At 31.7% G+C, this 25,257-nt stretch overlaps 1 protein-coding gene and 1 pseudogene across 1 annotated transcript; both read right to left on the bottom strand.

The window, feature by feature from the left end:
- Nucleotides 1-4,935: 4,935 nt before the first annotated feature.
- On the bottom strand, nt 4,936-5,452 carry LOC125194868 (cytochrome P450 81Q32-like). Its single transcript, XM_048093082.1, has 2 exons — nt 5,414-5,452; nt 4,936-5,319 (listed from the first exon to the last, which is right to left on the bottom strand). The coding sequence occupies exons 1-2, from the start codon at nt 5,450-5,452 to the stop codon at nt 4,936-4,938; spliced, it is 423 nt and encodes a 140-aa protein (XP_047949039.1).
- An 11,542-nt stretch (nt 5,453-16,994) lies between these two features.
- LOC125192755 lies at nt 16,995-20,873 on the bottom strand (annotated as a pseudogene).
- Between the last annotated feature and the right edge of the window lie 4,384 nt (nt 20,874-25,257).

The raw sequence follows: 25,257 nt of genomic DNA, 5'->3' as shown, positions 1-25,257 counted from the left end.
CTTTATGCTTTATCTTGAAAGACGAGGTCTCTAAATTATTGTTTCTTAATCAATGTACGTTAGCATTGAGCATATGGTATTGATTATGCACTACTTTGACTTACCAAATGGGACGAGTTTTCGCAACCCAATAAGCCGGTATATTGGGTAGTGGTAATCAATATCTAGCGGTGCTAGGATTGCTATTATGTTGAATCATGCGCGAGTGAGTCTCGTTTGATAACATCCTCAAGAGGAGCTTGAAATAAGGTTTTATTATTCGAACCTAGCTAGTTGGAGTTTGATTACTCTATGAATAATCAATAAGAATTTCTTCTCGAGTCCACTCTTGTAATTAATAAGATATTAATTAATTAAGTCCATAGCAGACAATAATTAATTAATGGATGTTTCTATCTTAAGCGGAAAATAAATATCAAGCAATGGAAACCCGGATTACTTATAATTTCGATTTGGATGGGGAGTGCAATATTATCGTAGTGGTTCTTCGTAATATTCCAATTATAATCTTATATTAAATTGGGGATCAATTTAATTACTAAAAAGCTAATTGGAGGAGCCCATATCCAAAATCTTCCATAGATCCTCTGGCCCAATATGTGACTTAATATAAATAAGAGAATAAAGGAGCATGAAAAGACACTTATTTTCTTCCAAATATTTTCGTCCCTCTCTCTCTGGAAGAACGATTTTTCCTCTCCTCCGTGGGGAAGGTTTTCCGTCTTCTTTATTTAAGTCCTAGTATCTCGATGAGATCAGCCCACCCGATATCGTTCGATCCAGAACCAAACGAAGATCCATGGTTTAGTACTCAAGATCTTCACGTAAAAAGAGCTAGCTATCTTCGATTCTTTGGAGAATCATCAAGGTACAATAGCTAATCCGTAGAAAAGCATGTTTTAGGTTTTAATTAATTTAAAGCATGATTTATTTGAGTTATGAGCATGATACATGTGATAATTGGCGAATAGAATCTGTCTAAATAATATGATAAATAGATCGGGATTATTATGTAATCGATTTATGTGAACGCTTCGCTGCCAACCCCTTCACGAGATCCCTCCATTGGGACTTTGCCCGCTTTTTTACCAAAAAAAAAAAATTTTAAACGTATAAAGAAAAAAACTATAAATCACTATTTAATGTTTCACTACACAATATACATCACATTTTCGATGCAGTCCTGATAAATGTGAATTAGAGGAAGTATAATTTTACCCATATAGAACTCCTTGTGTCTTTAACGTTTTCTTCAAATTGACGTTGGAAAAAAATTCAAAAAGAGAAGCAAGTTATTGGAATAAATAGAGTGAATTATGCAAATGGTCCTGAATTATGCGTTTTCATCAGACGATCTGAACTTTAAAAATATCATGAGTAGTCTCTAACTAAGGTATAATCACATTTATGTTACCTTTCACTATCCATCACAATTTTACACAAAAATGCCCCCAAGGCATTGAGCGCATTTTTGGACTTTCATATCTAGGTAGATATGGTATTTTCTCTATTCTCTTGAGTATTGGATATGATATTTTCTTATAGTTTGAGTACTGAAATGATATTTTCATTTCACTTTGTTCAGATCCTCTTTCTCTTTCTTTCTATAAAAATTTAGAAAGTAAAAAATTAAAATAAAAAATACCATTACAAAATTCCTAAATAAATTAATTATAAAATTTTATTATTTTAAAATTTTTTGTAGCTAAATTTAATTTTGATTGTGGTTCAATTATTTTTTAATATTACAAATTAAAAGTTAAAAAATTTAATTTTTATTATAAAAAAAATAATCAAATCACAATAAATATTAAATTTAGTTACAAATTATTTTGATGTTAAATTTGCAATTTTAATATTTATAATAATATATTTAAAAATTTTGTAGTATTTTCTATTTAATTTTTGTTTTATAATAGTTAAGAGAAAGAGAAAGAGGATTTAACATAAAGTGATTGAAAAAGCAAAGTGAAAAATATCATTGTAGGTATTCAAACTATAAGAAAAAAATCATAACTAATCCGAGAGATAGAGAAATATATATTCGACCTAAATATGGATGTCCAAAAATGTCCTTCATGCCTTGGTGAGCATTTTGTGCAAAATTGCGATGAATAGTGAAAAGTACGTAAATGTGATTACACTCGGAACGTCCATGATATTTTTAAAATTCATGTACCGTTTACGTGCAAAAGCATAATTTAGGGATCATTTGCGTAGTTCACTGAAAAATAAAATTATAGTACTTGTCAGTATTAAGAAGATACAAACCAAGATGCAATAACTTTATTGTACAAAGAATAGCGGATGTTGTATTGGAGATCTGCAGAGATAAATGTACAACATATTGGTAAATAAAACCAAAAAAATAGTGGGGATTCGAAAATATAAATAAAATAAAATCTAAGGGATTCGAAAATATAAATAAAATAAAATCTAAAACACTGTTACGGTATAAATAGATAAGGAGAAAAGAACCGTTGTCAATTTACTAAACAAAAATAACTAGAAATTAGGAATATGGGTGATATGGAAAGTAGTCGCCCACAAGTCGCGTAAATAAGGTTTGCAGCTGTTCATCTCTCAATTAAATGAATATCAAAAAGTTGCACTTTACGATATTCGAACACCTAGTCAATTGAATGTATGGCTAATGATGTACTCCATGTATTCCATAAAAATAGATTAATTGAGAATGACACGGGTTTCCATTTAAGCATAAATCATAAATCGATTTGAGAGAGACTAATCTGCTGGTTAAATTGCTAAAAACAAAGATCATGATTACGTCTAGTAGATTCAAAGTGATAACCTAATCTGCTAGTTAAATTGCTAAAAAAGAGATCGTAATTACGTATAGAAGATTCAAAGTAATAACCTAATCTGCAATGTATGAATCCAGTTGGAGCAGGAAATCAACAATTACACATAATGAATTTTACCATTGAGTACTCGAAGGAAAGGGTATCAGCATCAAAGCCTTGTTCGAAGTAGTTCTAGTAGAAATGGTCGGAGCATCAACGTGAGTACTGGCGTGAAGCGGCAAATTCAACTTAGAGATATTGAAGTCGGATTGGAGCCGTTCCCCATACTCTGAGTAAGCTGTCAAAATGGATATCGGATATTGGATACCCAATATCCAAACCCGAAAAATCGGGTAATTGGATACCCGATATCCGATTTTCGGTATCGGGATCGGATTCGGGTATAAGATTTAAGGATTATCGGGTATACCCGAATTACCCGATTTTTAAATTTTTATATATTTTTTTTAATTTTATAATTTATTTATTCAATTAAATGACATATGAATCGAGTTCAGCGGTTCCAATTCTCAAACCCAAGCTGACTAAAATTATTTACGCATTGCCCCTCTCACTTTCCCTCTACTCTCGGCGTTCTCTCTGTCCACTGCCGTTTCCACGACTTGCCGCCCATTGCGATTATGGTGCCTCCCCTCTCCCTCTCGGCTGATTTGTGAATGCAGGCGATTGAGATCCTTATTTCTTAGAAGAATTTCTTTTTGGCTCCATAGTCCATTCCACATGATTTAGGCGGTGTGTATGATGAGCTTTGTGAGAGTCAGCGGGAGAAAACTTCTTCAATGCACATTCCTAATACCTCAATCTATGCCTCGATTATCCTTTTGAAGCGCAAAATATTATGCTCTCTAATGCATCGGAGAACACCAACTCTCATCCAATAATCAAACTAAACTTGAAGCAGATGAATCTCTCAAACAATAAGCAATCCTAGTACATTAAAATCGGATGGATACGAGTCGGGTATCGGTATCCAATTAGAATTTCGGATCGGGTATCGTACGTGATTTTGGGTTTTCGGTTCGGTATCAGAAATTTTCGTTCGGGTATCGCGGATACCGATTGTAACCTACTCGAGCATCATGAGGAAATTGAAGTTGAAGCCTTTTGTAAATAAGTTATGGTGTGTGGCGTGAAATGGAAACTTCAATTCACTAACTCGAGGTGCGCGGTCGATGATTGGAGGTGGCTTGGTGGCGGAGGTGACGGTGAATCGGAGTTCGGTAGAAGAAGATATGTCGTTTTACAAGAGTACACATTGTAGAGAAAAAAAGCGCGACTACGTGTTTTTAAACGATAACTTGCGACGGGAGATTTGAGTATGTCGCAAGTTAAAAACGCGCGGTAGCGTGTTTTTGAGCAAAAAAGTGCTAAATCAGGAAAATGCGTCAGGCCTATTTTCAAGCCCTAACTATTTAAATAGCTAGGGCATTACTCCAAAGAGTTTGGACAGCTGGAGGTGCAATTTGGAAAAGATTTGAAGTCTTGAGCCATTTTTCGAGGAGAATTGAAGATCAAGAGCTCCAATCCACCTTGAGTGGACCCCAAATGGTAGATTTTATGGTTTTTATCATGTTATCTTTCCAAATGGTAGGCTACAAATTTTGGATTGTTCATAGTAAGTTAGGGATATTTTGAAACATGGATTCCTAAGTTATATTGAATGTTTTGATGCATTTGGCTCTATTTATGTTCCTAGGTAACAAAATATGGTTTAACTCGGGATAGGAAGCAAACATTAATAGAAAATTATATATTAAACCTGTAGGAATTGATCTAGAATTTTGGTATTGAATGTGCTTAGATGTCTATCTCGAGCCTACTGTGCGTCTTGTAGGGGTGAGGGGCATGTGTGTCGAGCTCCATGTTGTACAATAGTTTGTCTATCTTGTTGTTATTGTGTTGGATTCATTAATAATTTGTCCAACAAATAAGTTATATAAAACTGACAATATATAGTTTGATTTAAACAATAAGCAAACAACATTGTAACAACATTTTATTTTCATTGAAATTATGTCATTTCTTAACACTCAAAATATTATTTGTGATTTAGACAACAATAAAACAACAGTGCAATACAGTACTGTATGATTTTAGTCTAGAATATTCATCATGTTTGAGTTGCACCTATATCTTTCTTTATCCCATTGACAGCAAGAAACTTGTTCATGATCTCCATTGGCCTACACATAGCTCGTAAAGGCACCAACTTAGGCATAGGTAGCCCATCCCCTTCCCCCAAATCCACCTCCACCAAACCCACTCTCTCCCACTCAAAGCATTGCACCATCGCCGCCAGTGCCCGCCCCACCCCGGGGCACAACCTCCGCATCGTTCCAAATGGCATCAGCCTCTGCGCTTCGACTTCCGCCCCCTTGAAGCTAGTGGCGTCCTCCCACAAGTAGGTAGCCCGGGCGTTCACGAATACGAGTGCCACTTGGGATGTCGTATCCCCCGACTCTGCAGTCGGAGGACGATAAGAGCCGGAAGGTCTCTAAGATAATGTTGTGGAGGTAGGGCAAGTTGGATAGGTCTTCTTCAACTACTAATCGGTCGTGTCCGATTTTTGTTTCAAGTTCTTCTCTGACCTTTTTAAGGATGTGGGGAAGGTTGAGAAGAAGAGACATTGCCCATTCTATAGTGATAGCGGATGTATCTGTCCCACCAAATAGTTGGCTGTAATACAATAAATAACTTTAAAATTAAAATTGCATTGTTTGATACACAGGCAGACGAATAATATGAGATTTCATACAAGAAATTTGTACATTATTTTGATTTCATATACTGCCTATAACCTATATAATTGTAACAAAATGTAAATCTAAATATAGATCTAATCCAAATGAGATTTTTTAATGGTTAGATCATAGTTTGAGTTTGTATAAATATTTGATGTTTGGATTTGATTACTATCCCCATCCTTATAAAACTATCCAAAGATTATATCTATGAACTACATATTTAAAAGAATCTTGCAAACATTTTGAAACCCTCAAGTATTACTATTTAGAAATTATAAAAAAAATACATGAGAATTTAGTAAAATACATGAAAATATAAACTAAAATAACTTTTATATAATCGAGCCTAACGCAATCTATTTGTAACACGATGCCCCGGTCAGTTTTGAATTAGTAATCTTCACTTTGAAATATTACTCGAAATAAATATTCTACAACTTGCCTATTCACTTTTATATTAAATCCATTTGAACGAACCAGTACATCGTTTAGATAAAATTGATATTTTAATGAGAATATCTAATGCCAAGGGACAAGTCATAGATCGAGACGTTTAGCAAAATATCTGTACTCGTACATTTTTTTATTGTATCACAGAAATTTGATTCTTAGAATTTTCGCGTTAGATCTTATACTTCTTCATGATAGATTAAATGCACATTACTTGCTGTAGGATTTTAAGTTATAAGTTAAAGTATTTAATTGGAGAGAGAAAAGGTGGATGTAAAGTATTAAAGTAGAAAGATAAAGAAATATGGATATTTTAATAGGAGTGAGAAAAAGTGGTTGAGTGTATTAATTGAGAGAGAAAGTTACTAAAAAGGAAATGTATCAAACTTAGTTGGAAGACAATAAAGAAACGTGTATCTTAAGTGGGACGGAGGGAGTATAATTTATTACAACTGAGAGCATCTACACGGTTGAGGTAAATAAAGAAATAATGTTATATAATTATGGGTCAAGTTAATCTTATAGACTAACCCAAATCAGATCAAATCTCCACCTTTAGATTTTAAAATGAGTGGATGAGATTAAATCTTACAAATCTCGATAAATAGTAGACAAAATATCAACAAAAGGTAATATCTCATTATGTTATCATTTGAAAATTTTCGTGAATGTTTTTATATCAGCATAGTGTATTACGAATATTAACAATATGACATAAGAATATCAACACTAGTACGATAAAATATCAGCCATGTTTTATTGAGATTTTCACATGGTTTTATTGAGATTTTACGTGGTTTTATTGAGACTTTTATGGGTTTTATTGAACTTTGATATATTTGTTGATAAAAAATCCGGTTATCAGCATTTACAAAATAAAAAAAATATGAAATTTCATCATCCCAGCGTCGTCGGAACATATGCAAGCGAGATCTCGTTGGAATCATTATAAAATTATCTTTAATTTGATATATTTTTTGCGAAAAAATAATTTAAATCGAGAGTTGCTAAATTTAAAGTTTTAAGATGATTTTAATGAGAGAATTGACATTAATACCCTCTAATTTTATTTATTAATTTTCTTAATTTAAAATATAATCAATATGACATTATTTGAACCACTAGATCTTCTAATCAATATGACATTATTTCAACCACTAAGATTTTATCTTAGTTTGTGATTGCTAATTAGTTAGAATTGATCACTCCCCATATAACTATTATATTTATTATTTTAGTAAAAATTATTATTCAACTAGAAGATGAGTATTTGAGAAAGTATTATACTCCATAAGTCCAAGATAAGTGACTTGTATTCGTTTTGGGTTCACGTATAAGTATTTATTTTTAGAAAAGTCATCTTTCTCTTTTTATTCTTTACCTACTTTATTTTCTCTTCTCTCTCTACTTTTTCCTCTCTCATACTTTCTCTCTCATTTAACTTATTTAAATACCATTCCTTAAATCCGTCCAAAGAGTAGGTCCTTTATCTTGAACGGAGGAGTACCTTTTTCTATTTTGAAGCGGCATTTTTATCTCTCCATCATCGAGAGGTAAAATATTATAACTATCATATTTACCTTCTTTTCATGAAAAATCATTCCCCAAAGGAAAAGGATTTTAAGTTAATACTTCTCGTCCATAGAAATAGACCATATTTTTTTTAAATCCAATACAAATAATTATATCTATTTATGGTAACCGTTTTCTTTTCTTTTACTTTATTATTCAGGGGCTATTATCCACTACACAATTTCAACTACTCCCTTCTTTTTACTTTACTCAAATGATTTTTCTATGGGATGGAGGAGTATATTTTATGCTTTTTAATGTGTTTTTACTATTATTTTATTTTTAAAAGTTATTTACTTTTTATATCGCCATTTTCCTTTGGAATGGAATGTGTTATTTTTTGAGGATATATTCCCCCTTTATGAGATGGAATAGATGATATCCTCTTTTATTTACCTTTTTTTGTTGAAATGCTTAAGATAAGTCTATTTTTATAAACGGATCAAATTGACAAAAATAGTCTATTACTATTTTCCTTCTTTTAGTTGAATCATTTTTTCATTTTGGGAAATTTCCTTATAGTTGAGTCATTTCCATTTATAGTAACTTTTTCCTCTTTCTTACTTTATTCACTTTTACTTTATTTTCTCTACTTTATTCATTTTTTACTTTATTCTTTCTACCTTTTTTCTTTCTTACTTTTCTATCTATTTATTTAACAACCTCACTTCTTTTTAAACTCCGTCAAAAAATTTGCCTCAACTATGAGGGAATGGAGGAGTAACCTATAACAAAGAAAGTACGTAGAGTTTAGTGAATTATAAATAATAAAATAAAAAAATAAAGTACATTATAAAAAGAAATCGATAATAAAATAGACTAAAATATAGATAAAAATAAAATGTTAAAAATGACGATAACAAAAGGAGAAAAAAGAGAGATAGTTAATTATTACCAAAAATTAAATGGCTACTTGAAACGTCTTTGTTTCTCAAAATAAATTATAGATTAGACTAGTATATTAGTTCAATCTTCCTGTACTATATTTGTTTATAGATAATTAGAATTTTGAAGTATTTTACATTGTAAATGAATTTCTTTATTTTAACTATTTAATTAAAATATTTTAACACATTACATAATAACCCTTTGCAATCATTTAAGTAAAAGATTTTTTACAAATTGATAGTTGCATAGTTATTGAACGAACTTTATTCTCATCCCACAAATTACCAATATTACCTTTTAGGATTAAAAATGCGAACAAGTTGGGAAGAAATCCTCTTGGAAATATAGTCTGCCCATTTGACTATTTGAATGCTCCAATCTTGATCTTTAATAAAGTAATGGATACATGTGTTTTTTACATTAATCCATAATCATACATTAGCAGTGGCGATCTTTATACAGCTTATTCACAAATAAATGATATTTTTCATTATTCATAGATTGTATGAATAAAGATTTTAAATGCCTTTAATGATATATTCTTTGAAATATAGTAAGGGGCTATTTGGTAAAACTAATTTGATAAATTATAAATTCAATCTAACAAAATCAATATAATTAAATATAAAATTTAAAAATATTATGTACATATAATTAATTATACAATTATGTACAATTATTTTTATGTCATTATTAACTAGGCCGGCAATTATTGAATTCTAAACTTTACTATATGATTTGGTCTTTATTCTATTATTAATTAACCTAACAACTATTGATTACATGAACTTTACAAATAATTTGGGCGCCGACTGTTTCCACAAATTTCAGCATTCCAATATCTTGTCATCGTCATTTCGTAAACATTACTAAATGTCTAAATCATATGCCTTATTTATGTCCTAAAGCTATCTTTTCATTTCCTAAAAATAGAAATTATTTCTATTTAGTCAGTATATTTAAAATAGAAACATTCCATTTGAATTTTTTTCTTTATAAAGTGATCATTTTGCAATAACACATTTTTTTCTTTTAATTTTTTTATTTTTATCAATTTTGTATTAAAACACTTTCCGCTTTCAAAGTTTCTATTTTTCAGAAAATTGAGGGACTATATTATAATACTATTGTATCTTTAGTTATTTTTTGGCAAGATCTTTTTTTCAAATTTATTATATATGTATTTTTTTATTTTGAACTTAAGTTATACTTCATTTTATTATAGAGAAATAAAATTTTTACCAATAATATTTGTATTTTAGTTTGAATCTTTTAATTAAGAAGTTTAAATGTGCAATTGATTTATTGTTAAGTGCTACTACTATTTTGCATTCTCCTAACAAATCTATACATATATAAAAGGCGAGTTTTGACCTTTAATGTAAATATTTAAGAATTATAGGCATGAATTGAATATTTATAAACTTTATAAAAGATTTTGAATAAATCTAAATATTTGGTTAATTTGGATAATTAAATACTATTAATACATTTATTACCCAAAATTTGTAACGATCACTCAATCTTCAAATTAGCCAATGACTACAATTTCACCCATGTACAATTGAAATCAATGGCTAAATTTTTAAACCGGCTAATCTCACTAAATTTAATCAAGGATTGGTATAAAAAAATAAAATCTCAATAAATAATTTTCACAAATAAATTTGGTAAATGAAAGTTCCAAAATTATTTGACGACAGGGAATTTTAAAAAGTTCACAAAAATGTCATTTTAGAACATCAAATGAATAATCAACTTATCTCTAATAATTAGAAGAAGAAAAGAACTTTTCTCTAATAATTAGAAAAGCTTAACGTTTTTCTCCATCAATGAATTGGAGACAATATAATTATCATTGGAATTAAATCTAATTAAATCGAATAATAATTGAAATGTAATCCAAATGGATCCAAACTCTATCAGTTTTTCGTGACATAAATTTGTGAGACAATTTAATGTTGATTTAATTAATTATAAATTAAATTGTGCTCACTAATACTCAATAGAGAAGGAGTGTGAAAGGAGAAAAATACCAAAAGCTACCAAATCTTCTATAAATATCAATTCTATTAATCAATAGTGTCATGACCGTAGTGGAAAAAAGAGTGTTGCCCGCGATGATTCTCATGTGTCAAACGTGTAGCATTCCATACAACATGGCTATCGACAACCGAGTATACTACACATCGTCCTAAACTTCTAGCGTTGTTGATGATAGTGCTACGAAGTGGTAAAGGAGACGGGGGGAATAGTCTGAGATGGTGAAAGTCGAAGAGCGAGCGGATGTGATGGTAAATAAAGAGGCAAAAAATCAACGAAAAGCTTCAAGGGAGGCGTGTGAAACAAAATAGAGAGAGGTGCTCAAGTCTCAACTCTTCTCAAGATTAGGTTTATAGATATAATAGAAATAGGAGATATATAAATTACACCTTTGTTTATTGTAAAAATATCCGTAATTGTATAATAAATACTAATTTTAGGGCTTTTCATTGCATCCATATTATGCGTATGGTATAGATTTTCTAGGGTTTTTCCTATTATCCGCTCGATTTTCTCATCTCAACTAATTTTATTTAGGCCCAATAATAATAATTCATCATATTCACGTAATTTTGTAATATTTTAGAAGCCTTGCTAATTACATACATTTTGTTTATTAGTTATTATTTTTAGTTCGTTCCTTTGTAGTAGTAAGGCGATTTATTGATGCGCCAAAAACAAGTAAATTATTACTAATAAAAAAAAAAATACTTTGAACTTAGTAATAATATTAATACCATCAAATTATGATTAATACACATTTAACTCATACTAAGACAAGATTATCAATACCAAAGGATAAGCCTCTATACACATGTGCTCACCATCTCCGTTCAATATGTTACTGCGAGCATGGTGATTTTATTATAATAATAAAAATTTCTCAAAATGTAAATTTTTTTAATTAGTAACGATGAAGTTTTTAGTTTCACAAAATTTTCCGTATAATTTTAAAATAGCTAATAAATCTATTCAAATGCTTAACGGTTTCTATTTAGTGAAATTATTGGCCAAATTCAATTGAATGGTCTTTGATTTCATATTGTAGAAACTAAGATAGTAATGGAACGATTAGATTTAAATTAGGATAATTAAGTACTATTAATGCATTTATTACCGAAATTTGTGCAAAGTAGATCTTGAGATTGATACGTTACTTGTAGAACAATGAGCGAAATTGTTGTCATTTCAATTGTTTCATTAAGATGTAAAGCTGCGATTTGACCGATTACAATTTTGTAATTAATCTATTCCATTGAAATCAATGGCTAAATTTTTAAACCGGCTAATTTCACTAAATAATGACTTAATTCGTTTTAATTGTTATTATTAGCTGGATCTTGTGTGATCAAATACTAACTAATTTAGAGTAATAACTAAACTAATATCAATTTTGTATATTAAAAATATCAACACAAAGGTATAAATTTTTTTATCAATGTTCTTGTGTTGATAAAGTTATATCCTTGTGTTGATATTTAAATTTACATGTTGTATTGATATAATTATGTCTTTGTGTTGAAAATTTTAATACAGAATTGAGATTATTAGTTATTCTTGTAAATTAGTTATGCTATCGTAACTCAAAATGCATTTTCATTTCTATGATGTACGGTAAAATTTGAGAGGTTTTAAAAAATTTCATTATATTTTTATGGCAATATCATTGTCATCCGAAAATTTTTGATTGTATCTTAAATATTTTATATCAATTTCATATTAATAGGGTTTTAGCGTTAAAGAGTATATGTTGTCAAGAACGACATTTTTCTTTTTTATAGTGATCTATACATGTTGTAACTAAAAGTTATTTTCATGTTGATTTAATTTCAAGCTTATTTAATTTTATACTATAATTATTCAACATATATTTAAACCTACGTGATATTGTTGTTATTTATTTTATTAAATTTATTCACAATGTCAAATTAACAAATGAATTTATTTTAAGTCGCGCATAGCACGGGGGTAAATACTAGTTAAATATATAATCCTCAACATATATATAAGTAAAGAAAGTCATTACTACTAAGCTAAAAAAATTTGAATTGCAAAACGGGTTAACATATTTAACCTAACTCATAAAATCAATTAAGCAAATATTTTTCAGAAGAGATATAAGTAAATAATTAAAAACAAAATCATATGTTTCATACCTTATATAAGCACCATCTGTAACCCCACTTTTATTTAATGGGGTTTAGCACGTTTGTTTTATTTTAAATAATTGGTTTAATTATATCAAATTAAAAATTATTAACATTTTTAATTATACATTTTTTTAAAGATCAAAACTTGATATATTTGTTTTCTCTATAAATTTAAATAAATAAATGGGCTGACAAATCAAGCTTAGATTTTCTGAAAATTGTTTAAAATATCACCCTACACTCATAAACTTTTATTAATATCGCTGAAAGAAATTTTGAACTTTTTAATTTTTTTTCTTTAAAATACCCTCCAACCCTTAAAAGGCATTTTAGTCTATTGTGATTAGATTAACTGCCACAATTTCATTTCTGAATTTATAGAGGAATAAAATAAAATTTGTGTAATATAAATCATTCCTAATATAAGGACAATTTATTTTTTGAAATTTATTTAAAAAATTCAAAATATATTTAAATAAAATATTTATTTGAATTTCCCTTTCTTCATAAGTAGAGCTTATGGGCTGGAGAGTAATTTGGACTAAAAAAGTTTAAAAAGTACAAAAGTTGTTTAGTGATATTAAATCAAAGTTTTATATGTTGGTGATTTTTTTAAAGTTTTATTACTACTTTGATACCAATCCAATGTTTATTTATGCATAATGTAATTCACTTTTTATATAATGCAAAAGTTTTTCTAGTGATATCAAAGTTTAGAGATGTGTAACAATATTTCTAGAATGAGTACGAAAAGGAGAATATGACAAAGTATTAAGGACAAAATATAGTTAGTTGATGGCTATATCTTAAATTTAACAATTTCCCATGATTGCAGTTGATGGCTTGTAGATGTTCTTTAATTTATCTTGCTTAATTTGATTTTGAATTTACAAATGCCCAAGAAAATTTTTTTTACTTGTAAACATGAATTATATTTGAGATTTTTATTCCTTGTACGTTACCCCTTGGTTGCTTATAACTAACCAAAAAATTGACTCTATATCACCCTATAACACAATGTATTTAGGGCCTTATAATAACTTAAAAATCACGAAAAAAGATTATGAAGGAGAATCACACTTTAACTTGTGAATCAGTAATTATAATGATGACAAGATATTCTCATGCAGAAATATGTGTGAACAATCAGAGTCCAAATAATTAATATTGTAAATTCTAAATAAAATCAGTTGTTGTTGGTCTATATATAATAAGATCAAAAAGAGTGATCTGCATCTTTATAAAGTCTAGAAAATCTTAAATTCAATTAGAGTAACATTTGGGAAAACAAGTATAATAATGGCTGGGCTAGGATAAGCTTGTTGCAGGTGGCTTTCAAGGCCGAGGAGCGTGTTTCATCATCTCATGGCGAAGAACCCTAAACACTTTGCCAAAGTTCTACCTAACAAAGTCCAGGATTGTGAACTTCATCAAGGAGATTTTTGGAGCTTGTGGCTCTGTTATTCAATGGATATACTTGGTACGTATGTTTTCTTAAGGATTTTGATATAAATAGAATGTTATCCTAATAACTGAATTTAAAAATCTTGTACATGTAGGGGGGAAAAGAGAAAAGAGCAAAACAAGTTATAGAGGTAGATGAGGCGAAAAGCTAATCACATTCAAAATGATTGAAGGAGATGATCTTGACTATCAAAAACATGATTGTAACCTATCACGTTGAGACCAAAGGGGGTGTCGACTTCATAACATGGACCATAGATTGCAGATAATCCACACTCAACCGCGTTTGAACTCCGTTGAGTTCACTAAAAACCAGGCTCTTTTTTTTCAAAACTCACCTTATTTTGGGTTTTTAAAAATCCTTTAAGTTGACAATATCATGATTAATTTAGTATATATTTATCCTTATAAATAAAGTGAAATCAGCATCTATATAAAAGGTTTGCGATGCTAAAATAAAATGTGTATGTTCCAAATAAGCGGGGGATTGGTGAACAAAATATGGTTTGCGAGGGTGTAACATTGTTGTGTTCTATTTTTTTAATTTTCATCTCTGTTTTGTTTGTGTTTCCATTCTGAATTTGAGTGATATGATCATCTGTGAATTGATTTAGAACTTAATTGAATTATGTTTTCGTAAAAGGGTTTTTTTAGTTTCGTATGTTTCCATCTCATTTGCATTACCTCGGCAATCAACTTATCATCAACATATAATAATAAGGTAAGATAGTTCTTGTCAAACCTCTTGCAGTAATAACGATGGTCATGGCATCTTTTATAGACAATCTCCATCATGAATCCCTCAACCTTCTTGTACCCTTTTTTTTGGAGTTTTCTTTAGACAATCATCCTCAAAATCACCAAGAAGGAATGTTGTGTTTAAATCCATCTAATGTAATCATACTCAATACTAAACGAATATTAATTAGTTTCACAACAGGGAGTGAACACATCTTTATAATTAATATCGTGTAGTTGCTCAAATCCCTTGACAACCAACCTAGCTTTGTAACATTTGCTACCTACTTCACCCTTGATAGGGTAGTGAATTCAAATTCGGAGATTGACCTTAAATTGGGATGCGTGTAAAGAAACGAAGAGGGAGAGAGAAAGAGATGGGATGCGTGAAAAGAAACGGAGAGGGAGAGAGTGTGTGACATATATACAACACGGATGGGATAGGATGCGATATGATGCGATGACTTTCCTCAAAATTGAAATTAAATCTATTTGTATTCGAGTTAATCAAATTTTATCAAATTAAAATTAGTTTCTTTTTTTAATCAAATTTTAACTTAGTTGGGACGGAGGAATAGTATTTTTGCCTTAACTAGTTCTAACATAATATCCAAAATAATTACAAATTTTAATTTGAATTTTCGAATTTTGAGAACTTTTGGATATTTTGGATTCTTCGGTCAATTCAAATAAAGTTAGGGTGTCTCGGTGGCGTCCCTTCCACTCGCCCCTCCCACTAGCCCTTCCCACTAGCCTTCCCATGCCACGTCATGCTAGCGCCTTCACATTCTTGCGCCATCATAGCCCTTCCCTTTGCACTAGCCTCACTGGATTTCCCGCAATAAAATTAATAAATTCACAATTAAAATTAAAATTTACGGAATTAAAATTTCGACACGAGTCGTATTCATAGAGTTTTTTTTAAAAAAAAAAAAAATATCGGTGGGACGTCCGAGTGGGACGTCCTACCCACGCCACGGTAGCGCCCGTCGGTAGTGACGTCGACGGAGTGCGAGGCCATCGCGAGGCACACGGGACGGGCATGGGCGCCTTCCCGCCACTATGGCACCCGTCGGAGTCACCCGCCCCGACGGGCGAACGGGAGGGCGCCGTTGGAGACACCCTTAAAAACAAGATTTGGATACACATGATACCCCAAACTCAATGCCACTATCGCGTAGTAGTTGGATTGATGTTGGTGCACAACGGTCCTCATCTGGATTAAACTCTCTAAATTTAAATTGCCAGCAAATATGGTTTCCACTGATGGATGGCAAATTCCCTTTCATCAAACAACGTCAGACTCAGCTTTAACACATCGATATTGTTTCAGAAGTTGTTGTATTTGTCTTCCTTCGTTGTTTCCCTTTCTTTGAACACAACTCCAGGAATCTCAGCATCCATAGCGATGAACACGGATACTAATCAACAATACCACGGATAGTACGAAACTCTTTATCCAGATTCTCATCATACACCTCTCGAATGATGATAGAATCGAACAAACATTTTCTCAAACACGACGCACACTCTTTGAATAGTTGGACTCTTGATCTGCAAGAGCATCCCAACCAAAAAAATCAAAGATTGAACAGTTTGGACTGTTGGAGGTGCGATTTGGTAGAAGATTTGAAGTCTTGAGCCATTTTTCAATGAGAATTGATGATTAAGAGCTCCAATCCACCTTGAGTTGACCGCAAATCATAGATGTTATGGTTTTTATCATGTTATCTTTCCAAATGGTAGGCTACAACTTTTGGGTTGTTCTTAGTAAGTTAGGGATATTTGAAAACATGGATTCCTAAGTTATATTGAATGTTTTGATGCATTTGGCTCTATTTATGTATTTGTTGTCATTTGGGAGGAGTTAGCCTAGGTAGCAGAAATACGGTAGTGGTCCTAACTTCGACAGCTCTCTTTAACTCGGGGTAGGAAACAAAAATAAATAGAAAATCCTATATTAAACCTGTAGGAGTTGGTTTAGGATGGATCTTTGATATCGAATGTGCTTAAAAGCCTATCCGAGCCTACTATCGTCTTGTAGGGGTGAGGGGCAGGTGAGTCGAGCTTGGTGTTGTGCGATTGTTTGTCTATTCTGGTTGTTATTGTGTTGGATTCAATTTTCATCAAAAATATATCATTTCATACCACTCAGAATATCATTTATGATTTAAACAACACTACAATACATTATCATTTTAGTTAGCACATTCATCAGGTTGGAGTTGCACTTATATCTTTGTTCCCTCCACAACAACAAACTTGTTCATGATCTCCATCGGCCTACACATAGCTCGCAAAGGCTCCAACTTAGGCATAGTTAGCCCATCTCCTTCCCCCAAATCCACCTCCTCCACACCCACTCTCTCCCACTCAAAACATTGCACCATCGCCGCCAACGCCAACCCCACGAGCCGTTGGGCCAGCCCCACCCAGGGCACGCCCTCCGCCCCGTCCCAAATGGCATCAGCTTATGCGCTTCGACTTCCACCCCTTGAACCTCGGGCTTGAAGCTAGTGGCATCCTCCCACAAGTCAGGTCACTGTGTATCGCCCATGCGTTGACGAATACAAGAGTGCCACTTAGAATGTCGTATCCCCCGACTTGCAGTCGGAGGACGACCTGTGGGGGAGACAATGGCCCCGCCGGGAGAGCCGGAAGGTCTCCAAGATAATGTTGTGGAGGTAAGGCAGGTTGGATAGGTCTTCTTCAACTACCAATCGGTGGTGTCCGATTTTGGTTTCAAGTTCTTCTCTAGCTTTTTGAGGATGTGAGGATGGTTGAGAAGTAGAGACATTGCCCATTCTATAGTGAAGCGGATGTATCCGTCCCACCAAAAAGTAGGCTCTGTTACAATAAATAAATTAAAATTGTAGTATTGTTTAATACACAAAGAAAATTTCTATATTAGTATTATTTTGATTTCATATACTCCCTTATAAAACTATCCAATGGTTATATCTATGAACTGCGTATATATAAAAAAAATCTTAGAAACAATTAGAAACCCTCCAGTTATTACTATTTTAGAAATTATAAAAAATACATGAGAATTCAAAAAATTACTCCTTCCATTTTATGTTAATAGAGTCATTTTTCTATTTTGAAAAATTCAATTGAGTCGTTTCATTTTTACTTTATATCTTCCTTCATCTTTCTTATTTTATTCTTTTATTTTTTTCACCATTCATTTAACATACTATTCTTAAACTCTATATTAAAAAAATGCTTCTATTTGTTTAACAAATAATGGAGGAGGGAGTACTACATGAAAACATGAAAATGTAAACTAAAATATTTTCTATTTATTCGCGCCTAACCCAATCTATTTGTAGCACCGGCCCCCAATCAGTTTTGAGTTAGAATTTTTTAATTTATAATATTACACGAAATAAATATTCTACTTAGTTGCCTATTCACCTTTTTATTAATCTATTTGGACCAGTACATCGTTTAGATGACATTGATATTTTAATGAGAATATTTAAAGCTAAGAGACAAGTCATGGATCGAGACCTTTGGCACCACAGACGCAAAATATCTGTAGTCGTACTATTTTTTATTGTATTACGTACGAAGTTTGATTCGAATTTTCAATTTTTCACGTTAGATCTCATATTATTTATTACTACAATTTACAACTCTTACATTAATGCATGATGAAATGGGTTGGGTCTGAAAAAGGAGAAAAATTCCATAGTCTATGTATACCACATGACAATGTGATGTGGTATGGCTCACCAATATTATTTTGCCAAATGAATATACAAGACCTTTACTTCTAGTTGGAAACATGAAAATTTTGGAATGAAAATGCATTCTCATTTATTATGGAAACTATCCCAAATAATATGCATTCTCATTTATTATGGAAACTATCCAAATAATATGCATTTTCATTTTACCGTGTATACTAAAATGAATGGTATTATAATGTTGCACAACCAATTTATTAGTTTAGATTGATTCTCTTTTATATTGAGATATATACATAAATTCAATTTATTTACTTAATAGAATTATTTTTCATTTTTTTGATGTATACATGATTTAAAATTTGTTAACATTGTACACGATAGATTTACTATTTTAATGTTCTTTTTATTTTATCACTACACATTAATTATATAATGATTATGTGTTATGTTAAAATATTACTACTAATTAAGATAATAATAATAATAAGATGATCTGATGGATTTTATACAATTAACAAAATATGTAGTAGTATAAAATTCAATATGAATTTCAAGAAATTAAAATACTACTATATTACTGTATTCAATTAAGGATTATAATCATACTTTATGCAATTAAAATGAGATTATATTTTTTAACACCAACTATAAAATTAAGAACATAAAACTTTAATAGACATAATTATGTAGTCTATTATAACTACTTAACTATAAAATACAATTATAAAATAATGAATATGAAACTTAAAAAATGATATAATCTAATAACTATAAAAATAGTAAAAAACAAACGTATTTACTTGACTAAAAGTAAAAAAGATGGAGCTTGCGCATATACATTGTGTGTGTATGGTTGTATATATGGAAATTGTAAAAATTCCCTTAAAACATTATATTATGTCATTATTATTATTTGGCCATGTATGCCATATTTTTCCATTTGGCAAAATAATATTGGTGGGGCCTACCACATCACATTGCCATATGGTATGTCTAGACTAGGCAATTTTTTCTCCTGAAAAGGATATATAAGCACATCTTTTTATTTTAATTATTTTATAGATATTTCATGAAAAAAAATAAAGAAAGAAAACAGAGTTGACCAAGAAGTGTTACCATGAGAAGTCCTTTGATAGTGAGATCGGATCGTTGCAGCTCCAACAAATGTCCGATCATACTATTCCTCTTCTCGCGGCGGTGCTCATCCACCAGCTCCTGAAACAACTCATCCATCTCCTCCGCCAGCGCCGCCACTTTCTTGGTGAAACCACCGTAGTCAATCCACTGCAGAAACGGCAAGAAATCCTGCGGATTCGAAGCCTGCGCCATCTCGAAAACCTCGTTGATTATCCGCCGCAACCTCCGCCCCTCCTCGCTCTCCTCATCCAGCCTCTTCGCCGCCAGCATTGTCATCATGTTGTTAAACGTCAGCTTCGACAGCATCGGCCTCAGCTCCACCTCCGAAAACCCTCGACTCTCTTTCTCGCTGCAAAAAACTTCTCTTTTACTTGCAATTACTTTAAGGACATAAGCGCAATTACTTGCACTGGAAAATTTTCAAAAATAACAATAATTTAAAGTATTCCTAAATTAAGGAAAATTTAACTTAGTTTTTTTTTTTTGTTTTTTCTCTGATTTTAATTGGAATACCAACAATAAGGACGTTTTTGAAGGGCTGGTGTTATACAGAAACGCAAATTAAGCGTCCTTAATTGAATTAAAAATGACCTTAATGATTTTTTTTGTTGGAGTGTATGTTTCTCGACGAGGCTCAGCAGCATCGATTTCACCTCATCATGCCGGATTTCGGAAAACGCGGTGAGCCGGCCGCCGGAGAGGATCTCCTGGGCGGCGATGCGGCGGAGGCTGCGCCAGAGCTCGCCGTAGGGGGCGCCGGACATGGTGCTGTGGTTGTAGCCGATGTACTTGTCGATAATGATGATCGGGCGGTTGGCCAAAGCGACGTCGTTTTTGGTGAAGCATTCGTCGACGAGGGACGGGGAGGATACGACGACGGCGCGGTGGAAGCCGAGCTTGAGGGAGAAGATGGGGCCGGTGGATTGGGAGAGGCGGTGGAAAGTGCGGTGGAGGGGTTGTTTGAGGAGGTGGAGGTGGCCGATGATTGGGAGAGCCACGCCGGGGCTCGGCGGGAGGCGGTGGCGGTGGCGGGGGCGTTTGTAGATGACAAAGATTGATAGTAGAATAGTGAGAGTTATGGAGAAGATAAGAGGTAATTCCATTTTCTGATTGGACTGTATTTGGAGTTGCATTCATTCATGTATATATGCTACTTATTGTTTTAACTACTCCTTACTTTGATTTTTTTTTTTTTTTTTTTTTTTGTATGACGTTTTCCCCTTGTTTATTCTTAGTCAAATTGAAGGACAAATATATACTTGCAATATGTAAATAGCCAGAAACATATCCTTCCCCTATTTTATTAGTGTTAGAGAGTAGAGACATTTTTCCGAGAACAAGTAATAAGAAGAATAAATTATATAAACAGTGAAAGAATAAAGCAGAAAAAATAATATATTTACTTCCGATCCATAGTAATAGAATCATTTTAGGCATTTTGATATGTTCCATAGTAATATAGTCATTTCCTTTTTAGTAAAAGTCAACCAGTTTTCCACACCTTCTTTACTTTTTTTACTTTTTTTCTCTTTATCTCTCTACTTTTTTCATTTTCCACTTTATTCACCCTTTTACTTGACTCACCTAACACAATTTTTTTCTTAATCTTCGTGTCGAAAAAACGCCTCCATTACTATGGAACGGAGGTAGCAAGTAATTGAATAAACTAAGAGATATTAGTATATTTAATTATGTTGAAAAAAATGAGTAAAACTCTAATGGGAAGATAGAGCGAAGAGAAAAAATAGTTTAATTTGAATCTTATTTTGTTCTATATCATTCCCTATATTTCACTAACTCATTTTATTCCCATTTTATTATGAAGTACTAATATACTCCATGTAACCAAAGAAAACAAGACGTTGGTGATAACACGAGTTTTAATACGAAATTGGCAAAACTTAAGAAAAATAAAAAGAAAAAGTATAATTTATTATGAGTTTACCTCATAAGAAAAAAAACTTACCAAATATATATACAAAGGGACTAATTTTTGGGACGAACGAAAATGAAATGAGAGACTGCTTTATGGGATGGGTAGAGTATAAAGGTAAAATCCACAATTCACTAACTTTTTCAACTCACTTTCTATTAAATTTCTTAAAATCAATGTCCGATCAAAGTGGGACACATATTGGGTGATGTTAGGATCGTCGGCTTTACATTAGTTTCATATTGTCTGAGCTTGAGCTAAGCCCGCACGAATTTGCTTTTGGATCACTCCACCTCAAAGTAATTGAGTTGAACAACATTTTATATAGCTTCCAACTTTTTCTCACTCATCCGATATGAGTTTGTAACACAACAAACCTCTCTCAAACCGAGACCACATGGCAATACATCGACACATTTAGACATTATAGGCCTTACTCTAACTTGAGTCATCTTGGACGAAACACTAACTTGAGTCATCTTGAGCCGCAAAATAATTGGAGTTGGATAACACTTATAGTATATAGTTTTCAACTTCGTTCATATATATGGGTTTGTATTTCAACAAACCTCTCCTGAAACCGAAAATTCATCGGGAACACAGTTGACACATCGAGACATTACGGGCTAAACTCTAACTTGAGTCATCCTGGGCCTAACCCAAGCCACTGCGGTTCTAATATCACTGGTTAAAAAATCATCAACTGCATATTAGTTCGATATTGTATACTTTAGATAGAGTCAAGCCTATATAGATTTATTTTTGGATTACTTTTAAAATGCCTCTAACTAATTGGAAATGGATAATATTTACTTAGCTTCTAACTTCCCCCATTTATTAGATATGGGATGGGCTTGTAATGCAAAATAATTGACTAATTAAGAAGAATTTTGATTCTGGATTCCAAACAAGATAAGGATGAAAAGCTTCATGGTGGATTGGTGGTTATGAAATGTAAGGAAAAATATGAGCACTTTACAATTATTAAGCTTAGCTTAGCTTTTCCCCATAATTTATTAAAGCACTTAATCAATTAAACCGATTAATTAAAACAATACTTTTATGTAATCAATGACAAAACAATACTTTTACGTAAAAAATTGCTAGTGGAGTAATATTTGTATGATTATTAGTTAATTCATTCAAATGCATGGACAGAGATCTAATAATACATGAAAATTCAACATATTTATTACGGTGGAAGAACGAGTGATAATTTCGTCTTAGTATAAACAATAAATTTAGTTTGATTAGTTTAAAGATAAGATAATACTCTAGTTAAATGATTGTGGTCTTGCCTTAATAACAACTGTAAATTTTGAACCAAAGTATTTCCTAATAGAGGCGTTTCTTTACGGCATGCGATTTAAGAAAAAGTTAAGTTAAATGAGTTAAGTAAAGGAAGAGAGAATAAAGTAAGAAATAGTAAAGTAAATAAGAAAGAAATGTATTGACTTTTATTAGAAAAGAAAATGACTCGTCTATTGTGAAATATACCGAATAGAAAAATAACTCCACAACTATGGAACGGAGGAAATAGTATATAATTGATAAATAGATTAGGATCAAATACAAATGATGCAAGATTGAATCGGAACAAGACACGTGCTCTAGTTTTGCTATCAATACAAGTTTCAACGGGCGAAACTTGAATCAATATAGTATAGTTACACCGGTCTAGTTACTCTCTTCGTTCACATGATTTAAAGTCTTATTTTGACTTGTGTGAATTTTAAAAATGTGAAGGAAAGTGAGTTGCAAAAGTTGATGGAATATGAGTCATACTTTATGTATTAGTTTTATAATAGAACGTGAGTGTAATGAATTAGTGGAAAGTGAGGTTTATTTGCCAAAAAAAATGTGGACATTATTTTGTGGACGAACCAAAATAGAAATGTTGACATTATTTTATGGACGAATGAATTAGTGATTTTACTTCAATCATTTACGCCAAACTCAAAAGAATATTCTCTATCTACTAAACTTTTTTACTCAAAAAATTTTAAAAAATAATTTGAACTTTTATGAGTATATTTTACTCATAAATTTAAAATGAACTTAACTTTAAAATATCATTAGAATTAATTTACCAGTTCATTTTAAATTTTAATGTACCATTTGAACTGGTCATTAACACCGCTACAAGGCATGCATACGTACTAGGCTCGTATGAGAAGACTAATCATGGTAGAAAAATCGGCGGACAAAATCATGCGCGGACTTTTCAAATGGATCAATGTTTAAATATAAAGTTGAGACCAATATTTGTAATTACTTGCAATGGGGTGCGTTATATTTCTTGTAAGTCATATATACTGTTCTATATTTAGCATTCGTATTTGATTTTAATTTTAGAAGAACGCCACCAATCAGGAGTTGAAAAATTGGGTTTACAATATGATTTACGTGCTAGTGGTATTTTTTTGGATGGATATGACTCTAATTTCTGTTTTCCCTTTTCTTCTAATGTCGGTAAATCGCAATTTCAATAATATGTAGCTCATCACATGCGTCACAACTTGCACAACAAAAGTCGATTAATTTTTCTCTAGAGTTTATCACATGCGTCACACGGTGTAGTGGCAATACACATGATCACCATATCATTTTTTAAGTGAGAACTCTCAAACGGCGAAAGTCGTACTTGTAGACTAAAATTAAAACTTTATATGCAAGTTACACATTTTTAGAGAATCTACGAGACTATGGTCTTTTTAAAACATAGCTTTAAATTCAAACCATATACTGTATTTTATTCTTAACTTAATAGTTTAATGGCGCTATTAGGTTTTGTGGCAGTAAAAGTAGCTTTTGGATTCTCTTCCTTGTTTCATTAATATAAATTGTAACGTACTTTACCATCATTTTTATTGTTCTATAATTTCTTGTTAAACTATTATTGGAATTGTTGAAATATTTTAAAAAACACGTATTGGGCAACATATGTTTCTTGAATCAACAAGAATCATATTACATCCAGGAGAAACTCACGGGCTTGTTATTAAATTATCAAAAAAGAAAATATACCTCAAAATTTAACCATGGGCTTTGGCTATAAACTTGCATATAGATGTTCTTGGTTATGTTTATTTGATTGATCCAAAGTTGTTGGAAAAAATTCCATCAATTGTTTGCTCCATTATTACTAAAAGAGTTTGTGATTTGTTACAACCGCGACTAGTGGAGGATTAAAGAAGCGGAGAAAAAAAGAAAAAATAAAGAAATAATATACTCAAACAACTATCGAAATAAGAAACGACATATTATAGTCAGAGTATTATTCAAAAAGTACTAATAATTGAGTAATCTATGTCAATGAAACATAAGATTAAACGGAAATATTGTCTTAAGCGAAAGCAAGTTACGGGGAATAATGATGTCATATACGAAGAAACAACGCTTTCCTCAAAATAATAATGAGTAGACTTTAGAGGCTCCACTCAACACCCACCACGTCTGTCGCTGCTCTACCTGCGCATTTTTAAAACAAATGTAAGGTTGAGTACTTGATATACTCGGTGGACACATGCCGAAATAATATTTCATAAAAACATATTTGTGAAGCCAACATTGATCTACCTCAAGGTTTTACCTTAAAAAGGCTCGAGTACACTA

This window comes from Salvia hispanica, chromosome 6 (genome assembly GCF_023119035.1).
Source record: "Salvia hispanica cultivar TCC Black 2014 chromosome 6, UniMelb_Shisp_WGS_1.0, whole genome shotgun sequence".
In the NCBI taxonomy this organism is placed as follows: Eukaryota; Viridiplantae; Streptophyta; class Magnoliopsida; order Lamiales; family Lamiaceae; genus Salvia; species Salvia hispanica.
The sequence above is the reverse complement of the archived record's forward strand: the minus strand, read 5'-3'. Positions and strand labels throughout refer to the sequence as shown.

Excerpts from the sequence above, each read along its gene's own strand:
- LOC125194868 (XM_048093082.1), bottom strand. The coding sequence starts at position 5,452 with ATGTCTCTTCTTCTCAACCTTCCCCACATCCTTAAAAAG. Across the intron at positions 5,320-5,413 it reads TTCCCCACATCCTTAAAAAG|AGACCTTCCGGCTCTTATCG; the intron begins GTCAGAGAAGAA and ends ACATTATCTTAG.